The sequence below is a fragment of the Lutra lutra genome, chromosome 13 (assembly GCF_902655055.1).
Source record: "Lutra lutra chromosome 13, mLutLut1.2, whole genome shotgun sequence".
NCBI lineage: Eukaryota > Metazoa > Chordata > Mammalia > Carnivora > Mustelidae > Lutra > Lutra lutra.
The window spans coordinates 31,484,756-31,505,156 of NC_062290.1; the positions used below are offsets into that span (position 1 = coordinate 31,484,756).

General features: G+C 40.8%; 1 protein-coding gene across 1 annotated transcript; it reads right to left on the reverse strand.

Moving 5' to 3' along the window:
* Positions 1–7,225: 7,225 nt before the first annotated feature.
* On the reverse strand, positions 7,226–12,977 carry LOC125083577 (procathepsin L-like). The gene is given in 9 exon segments (XM_047700338.1): positions 7,226–7,623; positions 8,398–8,476; positions 8,479–8,514; positions 9,410–9,575; positions 10,257–10,481; positions 10,863–11,009; positions 11,107–11,229; positions 11,525–11,661; positions 12,843–12,977. Coding segments are annotated over 8 exon segments (1,005 nt in total). The 5' UTR covers positions 11,651–11,661; positions 12,843–12,977; the 3' UTR covers positions 7,226–7,520.
* Positions 12,978–20,401: the final 7,424 nt, after the last annotated feature.

Below are 20,401 nucleotides of genomic sequence, written 5' to 3' on the forward strand. Positions count from 1 at the left end.
TGGATGTAGAGCTGATTTTAGGCAACACTCATGATGAACAGAACTTGAGCTAGGCAGATGGGCCCACAGTGACTACTGAGCTGATGCAAACAGTCTCATTAAATGACCCAGCTTGACACATCCATAGGCCCTAACTAACAAATGAGCTACTTACAACTAGACACAGGTACCAAAAAAAGGAAAATTCTATACATCTCCATACTTCCCTACTCCCCCTATAGCCCCTCACCATTGCCCACTGGCGGTCTCCTTTGCTGTCCTGCCTGTTCTTCCCTTGAAGTGAATTCAATAAACTTCTCCTTTGTTCTGCCTCAGGCGAATTCTTTCACCTCCAGCCCCCACCTAATTGGAACACACCATAGTTACCATAGTAGACAGCAGAGTCCATGCAGTAGAATTAGAATAGTTGTCTACTAAATTCTTATTTGGTCTATATAAGCAGAAGAGTTCTAGGTCAAGTCAGGAGAAGTCTAACCTAAACTTAAAATTTTTTTTTAGACCCTCATTTAATTCTAGAACTTGAATTTACTGACCCCAAACCCTTAAATGAAAGGGAAACTGGGTCCTCACTACGTTGTTGATTTTTATACTGTTTATACCTTTTTACTGTTCATTTTTTTCTCCCAGACTTCTCCAAAGAGATACATAGGCTTTTTACCAAGGTGACTATGGATTGGAGAAAAGATACAACTGGCCATTTGGGAACTACTCAATATTGCTCGGACTGACACTAATTCTAGGAGACCCAAAATATCACTGTGGACCACAAATAAAGCGAGGTCCTTATGGAGGAATGGTGATCAGTGGAGTTTGTGCTCAGGTCCATCTCACAGTGGGTCCACTATAGTGTTTCTCCCCCGTTCCAGAATGAATAAATGGAAATGACATTCTCAGAACTGTCAGAATCCCCAGATCTGTAGAGTGAAAGCTATTATAGCAGGAAAGCCCAAATGGAACTCACTGGAACTGCTTCTACCTAGCAAATAATAAACCAAATGCAATGACACATTCCTGGAGGGACTGCAGAGATTACTGGCATCATCAAGGACTCAAAGGATGCAGGAATTGTGATTTTCTCCACCCAAATCCCCATTCAGCTCATCTATTTGGCCTATGAGAAAACACATGGATCTTGAGGAATGACAGTGACTGTTCATAAACTTAAACCAGATGCTAACTTCAACTGCAGCTGCTGTTCCAATCTGGTTTACATAGCTTACATATCCCCTATTATCTGGTATGCAGTTATTGATCTGGTAAAATGGTTTTTTTCTTCACACCTATTAGTAAAGACCATAAGAAGCAGTTGTTTCAGCTGGCAAGGAAACAAAACACCTTCATTACCTTAGGGTTGTATCACCTCCCAGCCATACACATAATTCAGTTTTCAGGAATCTTGATTGCCTTTTCTTTCCACATCATATAGCAGTCCATTACATGGATGCTAAATAGAACTAGTGAGCAAGGAAATAGCAACTACTCTAGACTTACTGTCTTATGAGACAACTGTATGTCAGAGGCTGGGAAATAAATCCTACAAAAAATTTAGGAGCTTCCCATCTCAGTAAAAATTTCTAGGTGTTCAGTGATGTTGAGCACGTCAAGGTATACCTTCTAAGATGAAGGATAAATTGTTGCATCTGGCCCCACCTATAACCAAAAAAGAGGGGACAAGCGTTAGTGGGCTTCTCTGGATTTTGAAGGCAATATATTCCTTATTTGAGTATGCTACTCTGGTCCATTTACTGAATAACCAAAAGAACTGTTAGTTTTGAGTACAGCCCAGGATAAGAGAAGGCTCTGCAACAGGTCCAGGCTGCTATGCAAGCTGCTCTGCCACTTGGACCATATGATTCAGTAGATCCAATGATACTTGAAATGTTAGTAGCAGAAAGAGATGTGGTTTCAAACCACTGGCAGGCCCCAATAGGCAAATAATAAAGCAGACTCTTAGGATTTTGGAATGAAGTCATGACATCCTCTGGAGATAACTACTCTCCTTTTGAAAAATAGGTTTTAGCTTGGCCACTGGGTATTAGCAGAGTATAACTGTTTAAAAACAGGCTGCCAAGTTCATGAGCTGCTTATCATGAACCAGGTGTTACCTGATCCACCAAGCCATAAAGCCAAATGTGCATAGCAGCATTCCATTATCCAGTAGAAGTGGTACATATGAGATTTGGTCTGAGCAGGCCTTCAAGGCACAAGTTCCATTAGGAAGCTGCCCAAATGCTCATAGCCCCCACTCCTACCTTCTTTCTCCCAGCCTCCAACTGTGGACATACAGGGAGTTCTCTAAAATCGGTTGATTGAGGAGAGAAAACTTGGGGCTGGTTTTCAGATGGTTCTACATGATATGTAGGCACTAACTGAAGTAGACAACTGCAGGTCTATGAGCCCTTTCTGGGCATCCCTGAAGGACAGTGGTGAAGGGAAATCCTCCCAGTGAGCAAAATGTTGAGCATCTGGTTGTTCATTTTGCTTGAAAGGAAAAAACGGCCAGACATGCAATTATATACTGATTCATGAACTGTGGCCATGGTTTGACTGGATTCTCAGGGACTTGGAAGAGTCATGATTAGAAAATTGCTGACCAAGAGGTCTGGAGAAGCAGCACCTGGGTGGCTCAGTTAAGTGTCTGCCTTTGTCAGGTCATGATCCTAGAGTCCTGGGATCGAGTCCTGCTTTGGGCTCCCTGCTCAGTGCGTTGTCTGCTTCTTCCTTTGCCCCTCACTCTGCTCTTGTGCTCCCACTCTCTCTCTCAAATAAATAAAAAATCTTTAAAAAAAAAAAAAAAGGAGGTCTGGAGAAGAGTTATGTGGATAGAGCTCTCTGAATCAGCAAAAAGCATGACTATATTTTTGTTCTATGTAAATGCTGACCAAGGGGTAACCTCAGTAAATCAAGTGGATAGAATGACCTGTTCTATGGCTACCAGTCAGCTTCTTTCCCTAGCCACTGCTATCATTGCCAGTGAGGTCATGAACAAAGTGGCTATGATGACAGAGGAAGGTTATGCACGGGCTCAGCAATACGAATGTAAGCTCCAAAAGGAGGGAACTGTGACTATTTTTTTTTTTGCTGTTGTGTCCCCAGAGCCAACAGTACTGCTGAATGAATAAATACACGAATTGCAAAAGTTTTAAACATAGTACTGAGAAAAGAGACAGTTCTTGGTAATAGTTTCTCATTAACTCATTTAAAAAGAGTGATGATCATGAACATTTGGGAAATTAAAGTTAAGTGATGGGAGATACACACACATATTTTTGTATTACTAATTGCTTCTTAAAATCCCAGAAGTTTTTTAGATTATTTATTTATTTGACAGAGACAGACAGAGTGAGAGAGGGAACATAAGCAGGGGGAGTGAGAGAGGGAGAAGTAGGCCTCCCACTGAGCAGAGAGCCTGATGTGGGGCCTGATCCCAGAACTCCGGGATCATGACCTGAGCCAGAAGCAGACGCCCCAATGACTGAGCCACCCAGGTGCCCCAGTTTTTAGATTTTTAATCAGTCAAAAGTAACTGAGTTTAGGTAATAACACCAATTTCAAATTTATAGACAAAACATAAATGTGGTCTTATCACTGTAACTTTCATCGATTAAAATTACTAATAAAGGGGCACCTGGGTGCTTCAGTCGGTTAAGCATCTACCTTCAGGTCAGGTCATGATCTCAGTGTTCTGGGATCGAGTTCTGCCTTAGGCTCCCTGCTCACCAGAGAGCCTGCTTCTCTCTCTTCCTCTGCTGTTTCCACTGCTTGTGCTCTCTCAGGTTTTCTCTGTCAAATAAAATCTTTTAAAAATCACTAACGGAAATAGGGCAGGATTTTGTAAATATACTTTGGAGATGGTGATGGAAATGTGTGCACCAAATGGCCTAATTACAGTAGTTTCCTCTTCTCTGTGGTTAATACATTCCAAGACCTCCAATGGATGCCTGACACTGCAGATGGTACCAAACCCTCTATACAAGTTTGACTCTTGAAAAACACAGGGCTGAACTGTTCAGGCCCACTTTTTTTTTATACAGTATAGTTTTTTTTTTTTTAATATTTTATTTATTCATTTGACAGAGAGAGATCACAAGTAGGCAGAGAAGCAGGCAGAGAAGAGAGGAGGAAGCAGGCTCCCTGCTGAGCAAAGCCTGATGCCGGGCTCGATCCCACGACCCTGCGATCATGACCTGAGCAGAAGGCAGAGGCTTTAACCCACTGAGCCACCCAGGCGCCCTATACAGTATAGTTTTAATGAGTTAAACATAAAGCTACTCCCACATGCTTCTACACAAGGTTATAAACCCTTTTATCCTAGTGAAAATGTCACTTGAAAGACATATACAAACTATAATTTTGATTAAGTTAAGCCCAGGAGTATTCCAATCGTTTTTTTTTTTGTTTTTTTGTTTTTTTTTTGCTTTGTTTTTAAGATTTAGAGAGAACATGTGTTGGGGGAGGGAAAGAATCCTCAAGCACACTCCCTGCTGTGGGGACCCTGAGATCATGACCTAAGCTGAAACCGAGTCAGCCACCCAGCCAAGCCATTCCAGCACCCCTCCAATATGCTTCCACATGAGTTTGCATAGACTCTTATCTCAAGATTTTATTTAAAGTAAGTTATATACAAATGTGGTACCAATGGTTTAAGCATATAGCTTATCTCATATGTGTAGGCCCATTTACATGTGAATTCTTTTACATTAGTATAAATGTTTTCCTTATGACTTAACATTCTTATTATAAAAGTACAGAGTATAATACACAAAATGTGTTGTTATTGGTAGTTTCTGGTCAAAATTAGGCTGTTAAGATTTTGGGGAATCAAGTTATATAGAATTTCCACTGTATAAGGTGGGGGGTAGGGTTGGTACCCCTAAACCCCACATTATTCAAAGGTCAACTGTACGTTTTTTTTCCTGTATATACATGTAATATGATAAAATTTAATTTATAAATGAGGTACAGGACAGGATTAACACTAAAATAGATGGTTATAATACTATACTATAAGGGAGCCTGAGTGGCTCAGTTGGTTGTCTGACACTGGTTTCGGCTCAGGTCGTGATCTCATGGGTTTGGAGATCAAGCCCCAAGTTGGGCTTCATGCTCATTGGGGAGTCTGTTTGAAGATTCTCTTTGCTCCTCCTTCCACTCTCTTTCAAAATGAATAAATCTTTAAAAATATAATGAAGTTATGTGAATGTGGTCTCAAAATCTTATTGTACACACCCTTCTTTTCATGTAGGATAAGAGTGCCTACGTGATTAAGTTGAAGGACAGGCATTGCGATACAGCATTAGGTTACTGACCCTCTGTTAACCTGTCATGCTGTTGCCTGAAGCCATGGAAATTAAAACACAGTGGGGGCTGGGGGCGGCACTTCTTTTTTTTTTTAAAGATTTTATTTATTTATTTGACAGAGAGAGATCACAAGTAGGCAGAGAGGCAGGCAGAGAGAGAGGGAAGCAGGCTCCCCGCAGAGCAGAGAACCTGATGCGGGGCTCGATCCCAGGACCCTGAGATCATGACCTGAGCCGAAGGCAGAGACTTTAACCCACTGAGCCACCCAGGCGCCCCTGGGGGCGGCACTTCTATACTGTGAGCACTTTTCCTCCCCTCACAACATGCCCGAGTCATAGCTACAAACCCACATAAGCCAATTCCTCCTTCATAATTTCCCCAAATTTCTCACCTTTCCTTATTTCCTTTAACTAGGATAAGGAACCATTTGGACAAGTAAATACTGGTAGTCTATTCTTCAGATTAGATTTTTATAGTGATAAAACTTGTTTCCAGCTCTCTTTATCTCAAGTCTATTGGCTCCTTTGAAATTCTTTCAGATAGATGTGGTTTGGTACTTTTCACAAACTTATAGGTTTTTGAAAGTTACAGAAAACATCAAATAGTTTAGACGTCTGAGGAGTCTCTGCTTTGACAGTCTTGGAACTTTTTTAAAGAAAAAGCCATCACACTTTCCTTCAGTTGAGCACCCTGAGATTTCCATAGAATCTTGAGTTGTTTCAGGATTCAGGACAGCATTCTGAGTTAACCTCCTGTTACAAGATGAAGGAATCCTTACTCAGAGAAAACTTGTGTGGTAAATTTAATTTTCCCAAAAATGGCCAACGGACAACGGTTATTGAAGGTTTTGGAATAAAAGGTGTCTAGCTGTCCTCCATCTCTCATTCTCTACATAATAGGTTATGGCTAGATTAAATATTTCACCAGTTTATTCACTGTATTTTCTTATTTGATGAGAAGCATGAAATTTTTGAATGCATATATACATGTTTCTTTAGCGCAGAATGTATATATACTTTTTACATTTCTCCCCTACTAAAAAAGGTAAGTTTTTTTACAGAACAGGTTAAGAAAATGATCATTCATAATCCACCCAAAAGTTGGCATATTTCTGTTCCATCGTTTCAGTATACAAAGATATTGTTTTATTTGTACTTACTGCCTGTATACAACCATATGGTTAGGTTGTTTTGTTCTAAGTTTATTTTTAATTCAGAGATTAGGCAGTTAAGTCCAAGTTTGGCCTAGTGATCACTCATCCATCTTCCCAGGCTGGGGGACTATTTTTGTAGATCATGTTCATCTCTTGTGGCTCTTTTAACACATTCTTCCAGTTCTTACCAAGCATCTGAGACTTGGTTCATCACAGCCATTAAATTTACTTTTGCTAACATAAGGTAACAAATAATGCTTTTCCTAGAAGAGTTATTTGGAAAGCCATCTTGGCAGAACAAAGACAAAACAGATTTGGTAATCCAGAATCTATCCTCATTCATCTGTGAACTAGTAACATGGTCTTCACCACCAATTCAAAGAGATTGCTTCAGTAACTGGCTCTGAGACTTTTTTTAATCCCATAACCTTGTTAGGTTTAAACATCTTGAATCAAGTTGGTTTCCTTTTCTAGTAGCTAAAACCTAAGATTCTGCATATCTATTCACTATTCTAAAGCATGAATTGTTAAACTATTAAAACTTTATTGAAACAATTTACCTTTGTCCTTCCAGACTGTCGTTATTTTGCCAGATTCAGGATTGGGTCAACAGAGCCAATGGGCAGCTGACACAAAATCTGTGTGTTTTAAGATCCTGAGGGCCACCCAGTGTCCTCCTAATGTACCACAACATATTCAGATATGTCTTTATAACCCAGTTATATTCCCAACTACACAAAAAGTAAATGGAAAACTGAGAAGTTCCACCTCTACATACTGAATTAAATTTTATTTTAAAAGGTAAAGTTTTATATATTCTTTGAAAAAAATGAAAATTCAAAAGTTTTAGAATTAAGTAATGAAACTTCAACATTATAAAGCTATTTATAACAGTAATTAAAGTAGTGGTAATGTTTTACCCTTATAAAAATGTCACAGAATTCAAATCACAACTTGGATCCTCAACGATTCAAGTGTCTTATCTTATACAATAAGGGTTTGGTCAGTTTTAAGATAAAATTCCCCCCGATACGCTGTCTTCAAGTCCTCTAAATCTCCCGGTCCATCAGCTCACAGTGGGATAGCTGGCTGCTGTGGCAATTCCACAGTGGTTGTTCTGGTCTTTGGCCATTTTTACGTAGCCATTACAGCCCCATTCTGGACCCCAACTGAAAGAAGAGCATATTTTCTGTTTTATACAAAGAATCAAGTACACATTAACTTCATTAATAATAATAGTTAATAATTAAAATAGGACTTTCCACTTACCAGGCACTATTCTAATTCCTGTTACATACAGTAGTAAGCATACTAATTCCCATGAATCCTTAACATTTAAAGATAGGAAACTGAGGCAGAGGTACAATTCCAACATACCAGTCTATTTCTACACGCTATCTTATACCTCATCTCAGTTAAAGAATTTTAGTGGCAAAAACTGATCCTGACAACCCTTAAAGCCTTGGAGAGTTGGAAAGTAGCATAAAATGGCAGGACCCCAAATGATAATAGGAAGGATGCACAGAGCCCACTGGACTCTTGGAAAATCTTTCCAACTTAAAGAGTCAGCAGTTATTTGTGCTCAGTGTATCTTGCTGAAAAACTGGACACAGAAAAAGGAAACCAGCCCTTAACTCTATAGATGCAACATACTTTATCTGAAACTCTTGGGGCCCGATTTATTTTATGAGTAAAAAAAAAAATTTAGAATTTAAAAATGTAATGTTACAAATACATTGTAATTCCAACACTCTTGCTACAGAATCTTGTAATCAAACATCAGCACATTTTACTTCTATAAAAATATCAGCATGTTCACTCTTAAGTGGGGGAAAGACTTCTGGGATTTCGAAGTTGAAATTTTTTGGACTTGAAATCAAATACTGATTCCAAACAAGCATGTCCTTTTCAATTTAATATATATAACATTTGGAGTTTTATACCTGTTCTTGACAATCCAAAATTTATTGTTATTTGAATCTGTTCCTTCAAAGCCATAGCCAACCACCAGTACACCGTGATCAGGTCTTTGCTGCTGCAATCTGGATCAAAATAAATGCCTAGGAGAATAAATTCAATGTCAGGGTAAGAAGCTCCAAGTGACACATGACAGTAACTCACCCTATCTACCAGTTAAGAAAGACATCTCAAAATTCAATTAAATGTTATAAACAAATTCCCAAACTCATGCTTAAATATTTACCAAAAAATTGTTATGGCTCATAAAAAAGGAGAAGTCAAACTCAACTCACTAGGAATCAAAATTAAACTAAATCCAAGATATTTTCTACTTGAAAAAATACAAAGATTTCTAAAGGTAAGATCTAGTTACCAAGGCTAAGGTGATTTAGCCACTCCTATTTAGCATAATCCTTTCTATTCCTAAAAGGAAGTAGCAGAGGACAAAGTTAACACTTGAGCCACAGGGTTCTTTACAGTTCTAAGTAAACATTTTTTTTTTTTTTAAAGATTTTATTTATTTATTTGACAGAGAGAAATCACAAGTAAGCAGAGAGGCAGGCAGAGAGAGAGGAGGAAGCAGGCTCCCTGCTGAGCAGAAAGCCCGATGTGGGGCTCGAACCCAGGACCTGGGATCATGACCTGAGCCGAAGGCAGCGGCTTAACCCACTGAGCCACCCAGGCGCCCCTAAGTAAACATTTTTTTGAAAAAATGGTCCAACAATTGGATAGTGGTTATGTCAATTATTTGTATTTATGGAATTACATAATTCCATACATTTATATTTATTCCATAAATACATACATTTAAAAATATTTAAGAAGAGTCTGTCATGAGAAAATGCCTAAAGTATGTCAAATGCAAACATCACTATTATTAAATGCACACTCAAAATTCTACAGTCTTGGAAAGCAGGACTCCAAACCAAAAAGTCAAATGCGGTGTTTTCCAATTTTGCCTGCCTAAATTTCTACAGTAAAAATATCAACACCTACCTGATTTATAGAACTGGAACGACGGATGGCCTGCATCAATAGCAACAGAGATGGGTCCTACAGTTGCCACTGCCTTCATAAGGGCCCTCTCTCGTTGAGGGATGTCCACGAAGCCAGTGTCATTGGCAACAGAACACTCAGGCTTGTAGTTACAGCTATCTGTGTCCTTTTAAAGGTAAAGGGGAAAGAAACTTGATCACTAGGAGCTGATCATGAGTTCTAGGACCTCAGGACTCAGCAGTTTGCAGTTTTTTTTTTTTAAATGTCATTAACATATAATGTATTTTTTGCTTCAGGAGTACAGGTCTGTGTATCATCAGTCTTACACGATTTACTGCACTCACCATAGCACATACCCTCCCCAATGTCCGTAAGTCAGCCACCCTATCCCTTGCCTTCCACCCCCCAGCAACCCTCTGTTTCCTGAGATTAAGAGTCTTTTATGGTTTATTTCCCTTCCTGGTCCCATAGTTTGCAGCTTAATGATTTCCAAGTCAACTTTGTTGTAAGTCAACAGCAAAATAGTACTGGCTGATTTGAAAGTGAAAATCGGCAGTATGTTTTTTTTCAGTGAAACCCAAGTCTACCTGTCCATAAGAAATCTTACACTATGGAGATTATGTCCAGAATGGTATATAAAGTCTCCAAGTTACACAGAAATAAGAAGAGCTATACACTAACCATCTATTCAGAGAACCTGTGCAAAAGCTGATAATTTATAGTGGCCGTTTTCTGTCAGTTTACGTCTAAAATGTGAATGCTGAATAAAGTGCCTGTTATCTTTGAAAAGGTTCAATACAACTTTCAAGAGGAGGGCTGGAATAACAAGATAAGGAACTCCATTTACCCTTGCAAGATACGGATAGGATTCCTCCGAGTCCAGGCCTCCGTTGTCCTTAATATACTGGAAGGCAAAATCCATCAGGCCACCACTGCAGCCCTGATTGCCTTGAGACCGAGAGCAGTCCACCAGGTTCTGCTCACTCAGTGACACAAGTTTGCCAGTTTTCCGGAACATCTGTCCTTCAAGAGCACCAGTTGCACTAAAAGCCCAACAAGAACCACACTGACCCTGAAAATAAAAAAGTTACCAGTTTACAACAATAGCCCATATACCTAAATATTCTTAAAACAAAAAAGCAAACTGATGTCACTCCAGTCTGCCAAAGCTAGGACACTAATTCCTTTTGGCTTTACTCTTAGAAGGAGACCTAATATTATCATACCTGATTCTTTTTTTTTTTTTTTTTTTTTTTTTAAGATTTTATTTATTTATTTGACAGAGAGAGATCACAAGTAGACAGAGAGGCAGGCAGAGAGAGAGAGAGAGGGAAGCAGGCTCCCTGCTGAGCAGAGAGCCCGATGCGGGACTCGATCCCAGGACCCTGAGATCATGACCTGAGCCGAAGGCAGCGGCTTAACCCACTGAGCCACCCAGGTGCCCCTATCATACCTGATTCTTCACAGGAGTTACATAGCCTTTCTGAGTCCAATCCACAGATTTGGGGATCTCAGCAAAGAGAGGTTCTTGGAACACTTTCCCTTTCCTGTGTTTCTGGTTTCGAAAGCCATTCATCACCTGCCTGAATTCTTCATTGGTCTTAAGGAAAAGTAAGTAAAATGTTGAAAAAATGAGGTTATTCTGCTAAAGTACAGAGAAGAAGCACAAAAAGTTCAGCAATCCAAGCTACACTCACCATGTCACCAAAGGAATTCATTGCCATAGTGAAGCCATGTTTCCCTTGGCTGTATTCCCGATTATGCAGTTCAATCATTTTCATATTCTTCTCCCACACTGCTCTCCTCCAACCTTCTTCATTCTAAAGGCAAATATGTAATATACCTTTATTTCTACTTAAAACCGAGCCCATCCTCACCAAATGGATTTGCAGACAGATCGGGAGAAAAACCATAGCCGGGGATGGCTTTATCTTTCTGCTGGAGCTGTTCAACAACCATACAACAGGAATTATGCCCGTATTATACTCAATAATGGGTGCCATTAAGTTACTGCTTTGGTAAAAGCTGATCTCTGGATGCTACTCTCTACCTATAAACGCCCAGCAAGGAGGGCCTTTCTCTCATGGTCCCTCTGGACAGTTTCATGTTACCAACCATGCCATATAATCTCCTGTGCGTTGCCTTCCACTGGTACCACTGTGAATCTAAGCTTTGGTCGAGTTCTGGAGCTGCTGAGGCTATTCCCAAGCAAAGGGCAGTCAGGTAGAGTGAAGGATTCATGTTTCAAAAACCTAGTAAAGAGAATGAAATGAACATTCAATGAATGGATCCTTTTTAAAAAGCCATCCTATTTTGTCCTGAGATGCTGTGGAGTAAAAACGCTTAAATCATCTTCCCAAATATTTACAGGTCTGTGAAGAAGGCTATGGATGTGGGTGGAGAAAAACAGGCCAAGGGCTTAAAACAGTGGAGGTAGAGGTATGATTCAGCCATCAACTGAAAAACAGGCTGACAAGTGCTGTAGGAATTGAAACTGACTTCATTGTAACAGCGCAGTGACAATTTAGATTTGATAGGGGTCTCAGAATCTTAGAAATCTAAGAAACTGTTGGTCCAAGTTATTTACTGTAAATACCGAGGTGACCCAGGAAATCTTATTTATCAGGACACCTGATCGCAAGTAAGGGCAGGGAACCCCCAAGACTTAGGTAGCCATCTCACACTTTTCTTTTACACTAATGCACAGCACGTCGTGAGACAGATCTTCGAACCGCCGGTTATTGCACTGAAAACTTTCTGAAAGGCCTTCCCAAGAAGTTGGGCAGGAGTGCGGAGTCCCCACATTTGGACTCTGCCGCCAACCCTCCCATTCACTCCCCCAAATCGAGGACGTGGTCATGGGGCACAAAGGAGTCCCAAGCCCCCAGTTCCCGACCGCTGACCTGGCCAAGGCTCTGCCAGGGCTCAGAACACGGTCCCGGGCGGGGCCAAGAGCGGCGCGGCAGGCGGGGCCAAGAGCGGCGCGGCAGGCGGGGCCAGGCCGGGGGCTCTCCATCCCGCTTGTCGCTCTCAGCTTCCAGAGGATGTCGATGCACTGCAGTGCAAGGAGTGCCGGGCCCCGAAGCCAGTGCGTAAGTCAGGCTGCTATGTAAATCCTTAGCCAGGCCGGGTCCCGCCGCGGCCCAGCTATCGGACCTGTGCCCGCCACGGCCCAGAGGCGGACCGATTCCTGCACAGCCCAGGGCCTCCCAGTGGTCTCCGCGCCTCCCTGCGTTCCCTAAACCGTCCTCCCCCGACTTCCCACCACAAGGCTTACAGGATCCAAGCAGCGTCGACTCAGCCGCCTCACCTCCAGGGACGCAGATACTCTTATTTACGCGGATCGCACCCGCCCCTCGCCCGAGCCTCGGGGTGGACACCTCTCCTTTAGTCCCTGTCCCCGACGCGGTGGGTCCCACACTGAGACGCTGACCTACGGCGTCCACAGCTGCGCAGGCGCACTTCACAGACGCACGCAGCCCTTCCAGATAGCCGAGGCTTGGGATTCTGACGCAGTTGCTCCTGACTCAGCCTTTAAGGTCTCTGGATTTCTGTCCGTTCGGCCCCGCCCTTACCGCCTGCCCCCGCGGCGATTGGCTGCGCCGGCCTGTGGGGCAGGGCCTCCATGCGTGGGACTCCCAGCGCGTGACGCGGCTGGGTCTCAACTTGTCCCAGGGCAGCTGGGACCTGCTTTGGTGGGCGCGGGGATTTTGCGGAGGAGGGCAGCATACGTTGTATGTTGTATGTATTATATATTGTATTCTTATAGTAAGCTAGAAAAAAGAAAATGTTACAAAAAATCGTAATGAAGAAAAAATACAGTATTCTAGTATGGATGTAACTGAATTCCACATTTCAAACCTGTGTTGTTCGAGGGTCAACTGTATATAGAGATTTAAGGAAATTAATTCAGAAATGTTTCTAAAATTTTCTTTTTTTAATTGCGTAAGAAACACTCATTGTAGAAAGTATGTTTTAGAAAATGAACACCCCATCCTCTCCTTCCTCTTTTCTAAGCATATCTTTATATATATGTTTTTCTTTTTACAGAAATGGAGTCATAGTGCATGCCAATTTGTATTTAGTTAAAATTAAATTAAGTCTTTGTAGAAGCAAAATCAGACAAATATTTTTAAAAGTCAACAATAACTACAAATTTCATTTTATGTCCTTTAAAAGTAGAGTCCTTTCCACCTCACACACAGCTACGGGCCCAAAGTTCTCAGGTGGTTACAAAAGTGTATTGCATATGGCTGGCCTTTGGTTTTTTGTTTTATCCTTAAAGAAAAAAAAAAAAGGTAATCATGGTGGTCAATACATGTGGAAATGAATGAAGACCACCCACATAATACAAAAAGGAGACCATTCAAAAACAACCTGAGTGAAGAAAACTTTAATTATGAAAAAAGAGAGAGGCTTCTGTAAGAGGCTGTTGTCATGGGGAAGCTGGAGGAGAAATAACTAGAAATGGAATCTCATTTATGTGATTGGTTTGGGGAGAATATTTGGCTTTCTCTGGTTTGTCCTGCTTTGGAAGAGGAGGTAAAGAGAAATTGATAGCCATTCAGCAAGTCCTGATTGTTTGGAGACAGTTGCCTGAGAGGTTTCTTTTGTGAGTCAGAGTTCTTTGTCATGTAAAGTTGGCCATTGTTTGTTAACGCAGTCAATCACAAGAAATCTAAATTATTCTAGCACGTGTGGGTTTTACAGTTGCCCTGGGGTCACAGCTCTTTAAGGTTGCACAGAGTGGAAAAACCTGCTACCCTGTGAATGCCTGCACTTTAGGCAATAGTCTGGTGGAAGGCTGCCTGGCAGGTGCTGCTCCAAAGAATGGCATCATCTTTGCTTGCTGGAATGTGATACAAAATCAATGGAGGGTGAAATGGTCTCTATTGCAGTTAAGCTCAAAACCTAAAATTAAATCAAGAAATATCTAAATTCAGGAGAATTATAGGAAAAAGCCATTTAAGCAAGAGAGTGGAAGATATTATTGCTCCAACTCATAACATATACTTATACATAATATGTTAAATAATGCATTACAGAAATGTGTATTACTAACCATTGTGTTCCTTTTCTTCTTATTCTGTTGCTATTACTTTGCAAAACAACGTATATGGGTGCTAATATTAAAATAGTCATATTTTAGTCAAGCGACCAAGACTTAGCTCTCTCTGCCTTTGATAAAATTTAGTTGTTAGAATTTCCCAATTCCTATTTAAAATGCTGTCTTTGTGAAAATATATTCTCATGTGCATGTCTAGATTTCTTTGGCTCACCAGTAAACAGGATGTAATTTTTTACTTTATCTCCGGAAATTTTAAACAATCCAACTTAATGTTATTCAAGACCCTGGGGCCACTTAACACCTCTCCCCAAAATAACAACTGCTCCAATTTGTTTAAATTCAACGAGCCAAGACTTATTCTTAAAAACATTGTCCAGACAACTGTCCATTTTAGAATGATTTATTATAATTTATAATTTCATGAAAAAGAGCCTGTTTATGATAGATATTCATATGAAGCCACTTATGAAATAATTTTTTTGAGCTTCTGTAACCTTGTTTTTCCTATACAGTTAAATAGCAATTCCTTAAGTAAATCAATTAACAAGAATTAGTTAAACTTTTACTTTGTGCTCATTGTCCTCTCCTGACACATTCTACATGTAACTTCACTAACAGCTTCACTGAAGCTCAGCCTTTCCATTTTAAAATCTGAGATTAACTACAATAATCTTGATTTTACAGCATATGAGCACAGCTATGACCAATATCATTTAAATGAGATTATGGCAAAGCATCTTGATATAGTAGGTAACAAAAGAGCTGACCTTGTGGGATTTTCCCCACCACCAAGAAGATAATCCACAAACTCTCCTTTGGTTGCCAGAGGATCTCTTCCTTAAATCTGAAAAAAAACCCAGTCGTTTCATGAAACAAGATGTATCAGTTTCTAATGGCTGCTATAACACATTTCCATAAAGCTGGTGGCTGAAAACAACAGGAATTTGTACTCTCACAGTTATGGAGGGCAGAAGTACAAAGTCGTATCACTTAACTTGCAAATCAGTTGTTACAGGACTGTGCTCCCCCTGGAGCTCTCGGGCAGAACCTGTTCTTTTCCAACTTCTGGTGGCTTTAGCCACTCCTTGGCCTTTGGCACATCACCCCATCTCTGCCTCTGTTGTCACATTGGCTTCTTCTCTTTTGTCTCTGTCAAATTTCCCTCTACCTCCCTCTTATAAGAACCCTTGTGATTGCATTTACAGCCTATCCAGGTAATCCAGGATATCTTTCCCTCTCAAAATCTTTAATCACATTTGCAAAATCTTTGCCATGGTAAAGTACCATTTACAGGTTCCAAGGATTAAGATCTGATATCTTTGGGGGCTGTTATTTAGTCAACTGCAACATGACATAAATAAAAACTAGTTTCTTGACAAGGCTGATCAACTTTGTGTTTAATATAGACTGGCTTGACTAGGACAGCCATGCTCTAAACTGTGTGAACTTCCCACTCTGTACATTTGCTCATGTCTCTTACTACAGACATTTCCTGCCTTGACTCTTCTGTTAGTGCAATGTTTGACACAGTTTTCTAAGTTTCAAGACTCCCACACAGCCGCTTTTATTACCTATTCCTCCCCACTCCCTTTATTCTTTCCACAGCCATCTATTCCAGGATCTCTGCATGTGAAAGCATTGTTCACTCATCCCTTCCTGAAGACATTTCTGGTTTGGGCATTGAGCATCTCCCTATGGCAACTGTTCCTGTTAATAAAGTCTCTTCTTACAAATGTAGGTTCTTAAATTTTCCCCCCATGATACCCTGAATCATTATGGTAAGATCCCCTTCCTATGGTAATATCATTTGTGCTGCTAAGAGTCAGCTTGCACATACATGTGCCAGGGGTTGATTCCACAGGAAAAGCATCTCCATAGGAGAGTACCGATTACTCCTGGAAACGAAAATATTATTAGAAAAGATAACTGCAATGATAATTGTGAGGATGATAATGATGATATCGACCAAATGAAGATAGCAACAGCTAAGTAACACTGGGTGCCCGGCGCCGTTCTGAGCATGTTTTAGCTGCTCGGTCATTTATTCTTCACAACAACTCTATGGCAGTGGTTCTCAAACTTGAGTGAGCATCTGAATTCCCTGGGGGCTTGGGAAAACTGATTGCTGACCTCTGTCAGTTTCTGAATCAGTTTCTGATAGAGTGGGTCTGGCAGGGGTTTGAGAATTTGCTTCTCTAACAAATTCCCAAGCAATGCTGGTTCTACTGGTCAGAGGACCCACTTTGAGAATCACTGCCCTAGGACAGGGGTGCTATTATATACCCCATTTTATAGATGATCACATACCCCATTTTATAGATGGTCACAGCATGGGGTATACAAAAATCAAAGGTGATTCAGGTTCTTCTCTAGAGTGAAGAAAGGACTTAAATGTACTTTAGGACAGCAGAGTTTAGAAAAGGAAAGGAAGCTGGCTTTAGGGGACTTTGCCCTCTTCCCTCAGCCTTAGCCCCCATCACTTACTTGGCAAACTGGGTTCTGGGTGCCAGGGGGCAGCAGGAGAAGTGGAAAGTAAGCATAGAGGCCATGGTGAGATAAAGTGTCAAAGCTCCCTAGGGCCAGGCTCTCCACTTGGACTTCAGTGTAGGTTTACCTGGCATCAAGCTGAAAGGAGAGGAAGACAGGTGAGCCATGCAGAAGGCATTGCTGCCCTCACTGGGCTGGGCCTCCACATATTCCTGCCCCACCAGCTTCCAGGAAGATGTTTTGTCCTGTGCCTCCTGGGTGTTTCCTTGCTTAATCACTTCTCAAAAACAAAAGCTCTGTTACCTTAGCTGTGATCAATTCATTGTCAGATTTTAAGCCTGTCTCTGATGACAGTGCTTCGGTGATTAATAGTTTTTAGAAGCTCAGGTATTAAAAAAGTGAGGTTCACTCATTTGCTAATTCTAGAAACACACATCGACAAAAAGCATTCTTCTTAAAAAATTTGAGACCATGAAAAGGAAATAAACCTGTGCAATCAAACATCCCCAATTTGCTATATAATTCCTTCAAAACCCAAATCAGGGAAATATTTAAATAGAAGCTTTGGTAATTTTGCTGAGTTACTGACACCACGCTGGTGGTTTACCTTCGTTTTCTCTTTTGTCCTGCGTTCCCTCTCTGCCCTTGCCTGCTGCTATCCGCCACCCACCACCCAGTAGTTGCCGCCTTCTTATCTTGGTTTCATTGTCCTCAAAGCAGACCTGTAACTGCAGTCTTCAGTATGTCTAAAACTTTATCTTCAAACCCATAGCGTCCCCCGAAGAACCCAGCTTTTATTTTTGAGAACTAACTCACCCTGTGAATAAGGAATCTGGGGTGCCTGGGTGGCTCAGTTGGGTAAGCCTTTGTCATCAGCTCAGGTCATGATCATGAAGTCCAGGAATGGAGTCCCACATCAGGCTGTCTGCTCAGTGGGGACTCTGCTTCTCCCTCTGCCCTTCACCCTGCTCATGCGCACGCACGCTCTCTCTCTCTCAAATAAATAAATGCAATCTTAAAAAACATAAAGAATCTGAATTTTCTTCAAGATCACTGGTCTTCCTGAATGGTCTGATGAAATAGCATGTAAGAGTTCAGTGTAGAATAGCCAGTTCTGATCCAAGGAAGAAACAGCTACTTTTTAAAAAAGATTTTAGTTTATTTATTTATTTATTTGACAGACAGAGATCATAAGTACAGTACGCAGAGAAGCAGGCGGTGGGGAGGGCCCGGGGGGCGGGAGCAGGATCCCTGCTGAGCAGAGAGCCCTATGCGGGGCTCCATCCCAGGACCCTGAGATCATGACCTGAGCCGAAGCAGAGGCTTTAACCCACTGAGCCACTCATGGGCCCCAACAACTACTTCTTTTAAATACATTTTATTATTAACAGAATCGTATGCCCAGATGATGTTCTTTTGTTCTAGGAGGATAAATCAGGCACATTGCAAAATGACCAGCTCCCCCCAGTGTGTAGCCACACTACACATTGAATTAGTAAGGCTTGGAGTCTGGTTGTCTTGCCTGAGTGTTTCGTTCCTATCATCCCAGGTTTCTCATCCAGGGAGGAAGATCACACACGGTGACAATTCCAAAGCTAATTAGCATCTACACTGTGGAAATGGCATGTGTGTCTTCTAAATCTATACATCCCTCTGCATAGTGCCCTACCCCCTGCAAACACTTTCCCAGTTTATAAATTTCCATGAGCTCAATGTAGAAGTTAATTGACATGCAATGCTCACTGATGGTATCCAGTGATGGTTTGCATGACTCTGTGGAAAGTAAGTGGAATTTAATAGAAAGAATTTGGGAAGTAGTAAAGAAGAGTTTTCCCTTAAATTCAAAGAGGGAAATGGAAGTAAAAAATCATTTGAATGACATGAGAAAAGTGTTTTAGTTGTATTAGGACGACAAGCAAAACTAAGTTACATGTCTTGTCTCCCCAACTAAAGTGTCCTGAGGGACAAAGACTTTGTTTTATAGTACTGAGGTTCCCCAGAATGTGATAGATATCACTGCAAATGTAAATATCACTGCAAAATGGCAATTATTGGGCCAAGAGAGGAATCATTGCCAATTTGATTAAGCCCCATGAAGACCCTGCACTTGGCCCAGAGCTCAGTGGGTCTCAGGTATACTTGGGAAACTTCTCTGGCTCCCAGGATTCAGAAATCCTAAATCCTTCTCACTGTCCTTGAGATGCTTAGAAATGCCACAGGCAGCTTAGAGATCCCTAACACAGAAACTAGCCATTAAGTGTCTCTTAAATCCTGAACACCCCAATCCTTAGGGTGCTTGTGGATTCTATAACTCTGCTGGAGTTCACCAGGGCAGTGCAAATAGTCCCTGTGAGTGGCCTCTTGGGATGGTAAACCAAGTGACTACTATTGCTTTCTGATCCCAGGGAGTGGAGACCCTTTTCTGCTGTTCCACTTCATGGTGAACCCTAGTGGTTCATCGAGGAGAAAAAGAAATAGTTGGAGGTGCATGAGAGAAATGGTAAAAATGAGCATTGAGATAGGACTCATATTAATCAAGTGTTTAATCCAGCGATTTCCAAGAATACTACCATAATTAAGTCATTTGGTGTAATATTGTTGTATTTCCCCCTGCTGAGTACAATGAAGAAAGCTTTCTGTAAGCACAATGGGAGTTTGCCATCTAAAAACAGATGACTTAGGGACACTGGGTGGCTCGGTTGGGCATCTGCCTTCAGCTGCAGTCATGATATTGGGGTCCTGGGATCAAGTCCCACATTGACTCAGTGGGAAGCCTGCTTCTCCCCCTGATTGTGCTTTCTCTTTCTCTGACAAATAAATAAATAAATAAATAAATAAAATCTTTAAAAATAAATAAATAAAAACAGATGATTTGGAAGTTTTGCCCAATTTGTGAAAGGGAAAAAATTGGGGACTTATCTGAATTTCATTTCTGTTTTACCTTTTTGGATTGAAGAAGTGATGAAAAACCATTAATGATTTTTTGTTTGTTTATTATTTTGGTAGATAGGTAGAAGAGAGAGCTGATAAATAAGGATGTCTGCTATAAATACTAAACTTTGAATACTGAAATTACAGAACATCACAAAGCTTCTATTTTAAAATCTTTCAATGTTACAACCATATCTGCATTAAAACAGTCAATGGAAAAATGACAGACCAATAAACAACAATTTTCAGTACTTCTGAACCCAATTTACCACCTGATTGCTCTGTCTTTGGAATGTAGATAACTCCAATCTCATCTTCAGTAGGCATAAACTTTGCACAAATAATTTACTTTCTCCAAGCCCTGGTTTCACACATTATAAAATGTGGGTAATACTAATGACCTCATAAGGTTGTATTAAAAATAAAACGAGATAACATGAATGTTATATGCAGCCATTTATAGAATTTGTCCCTTGAAAATTCAACCAAAAATTATTGAGAAATAT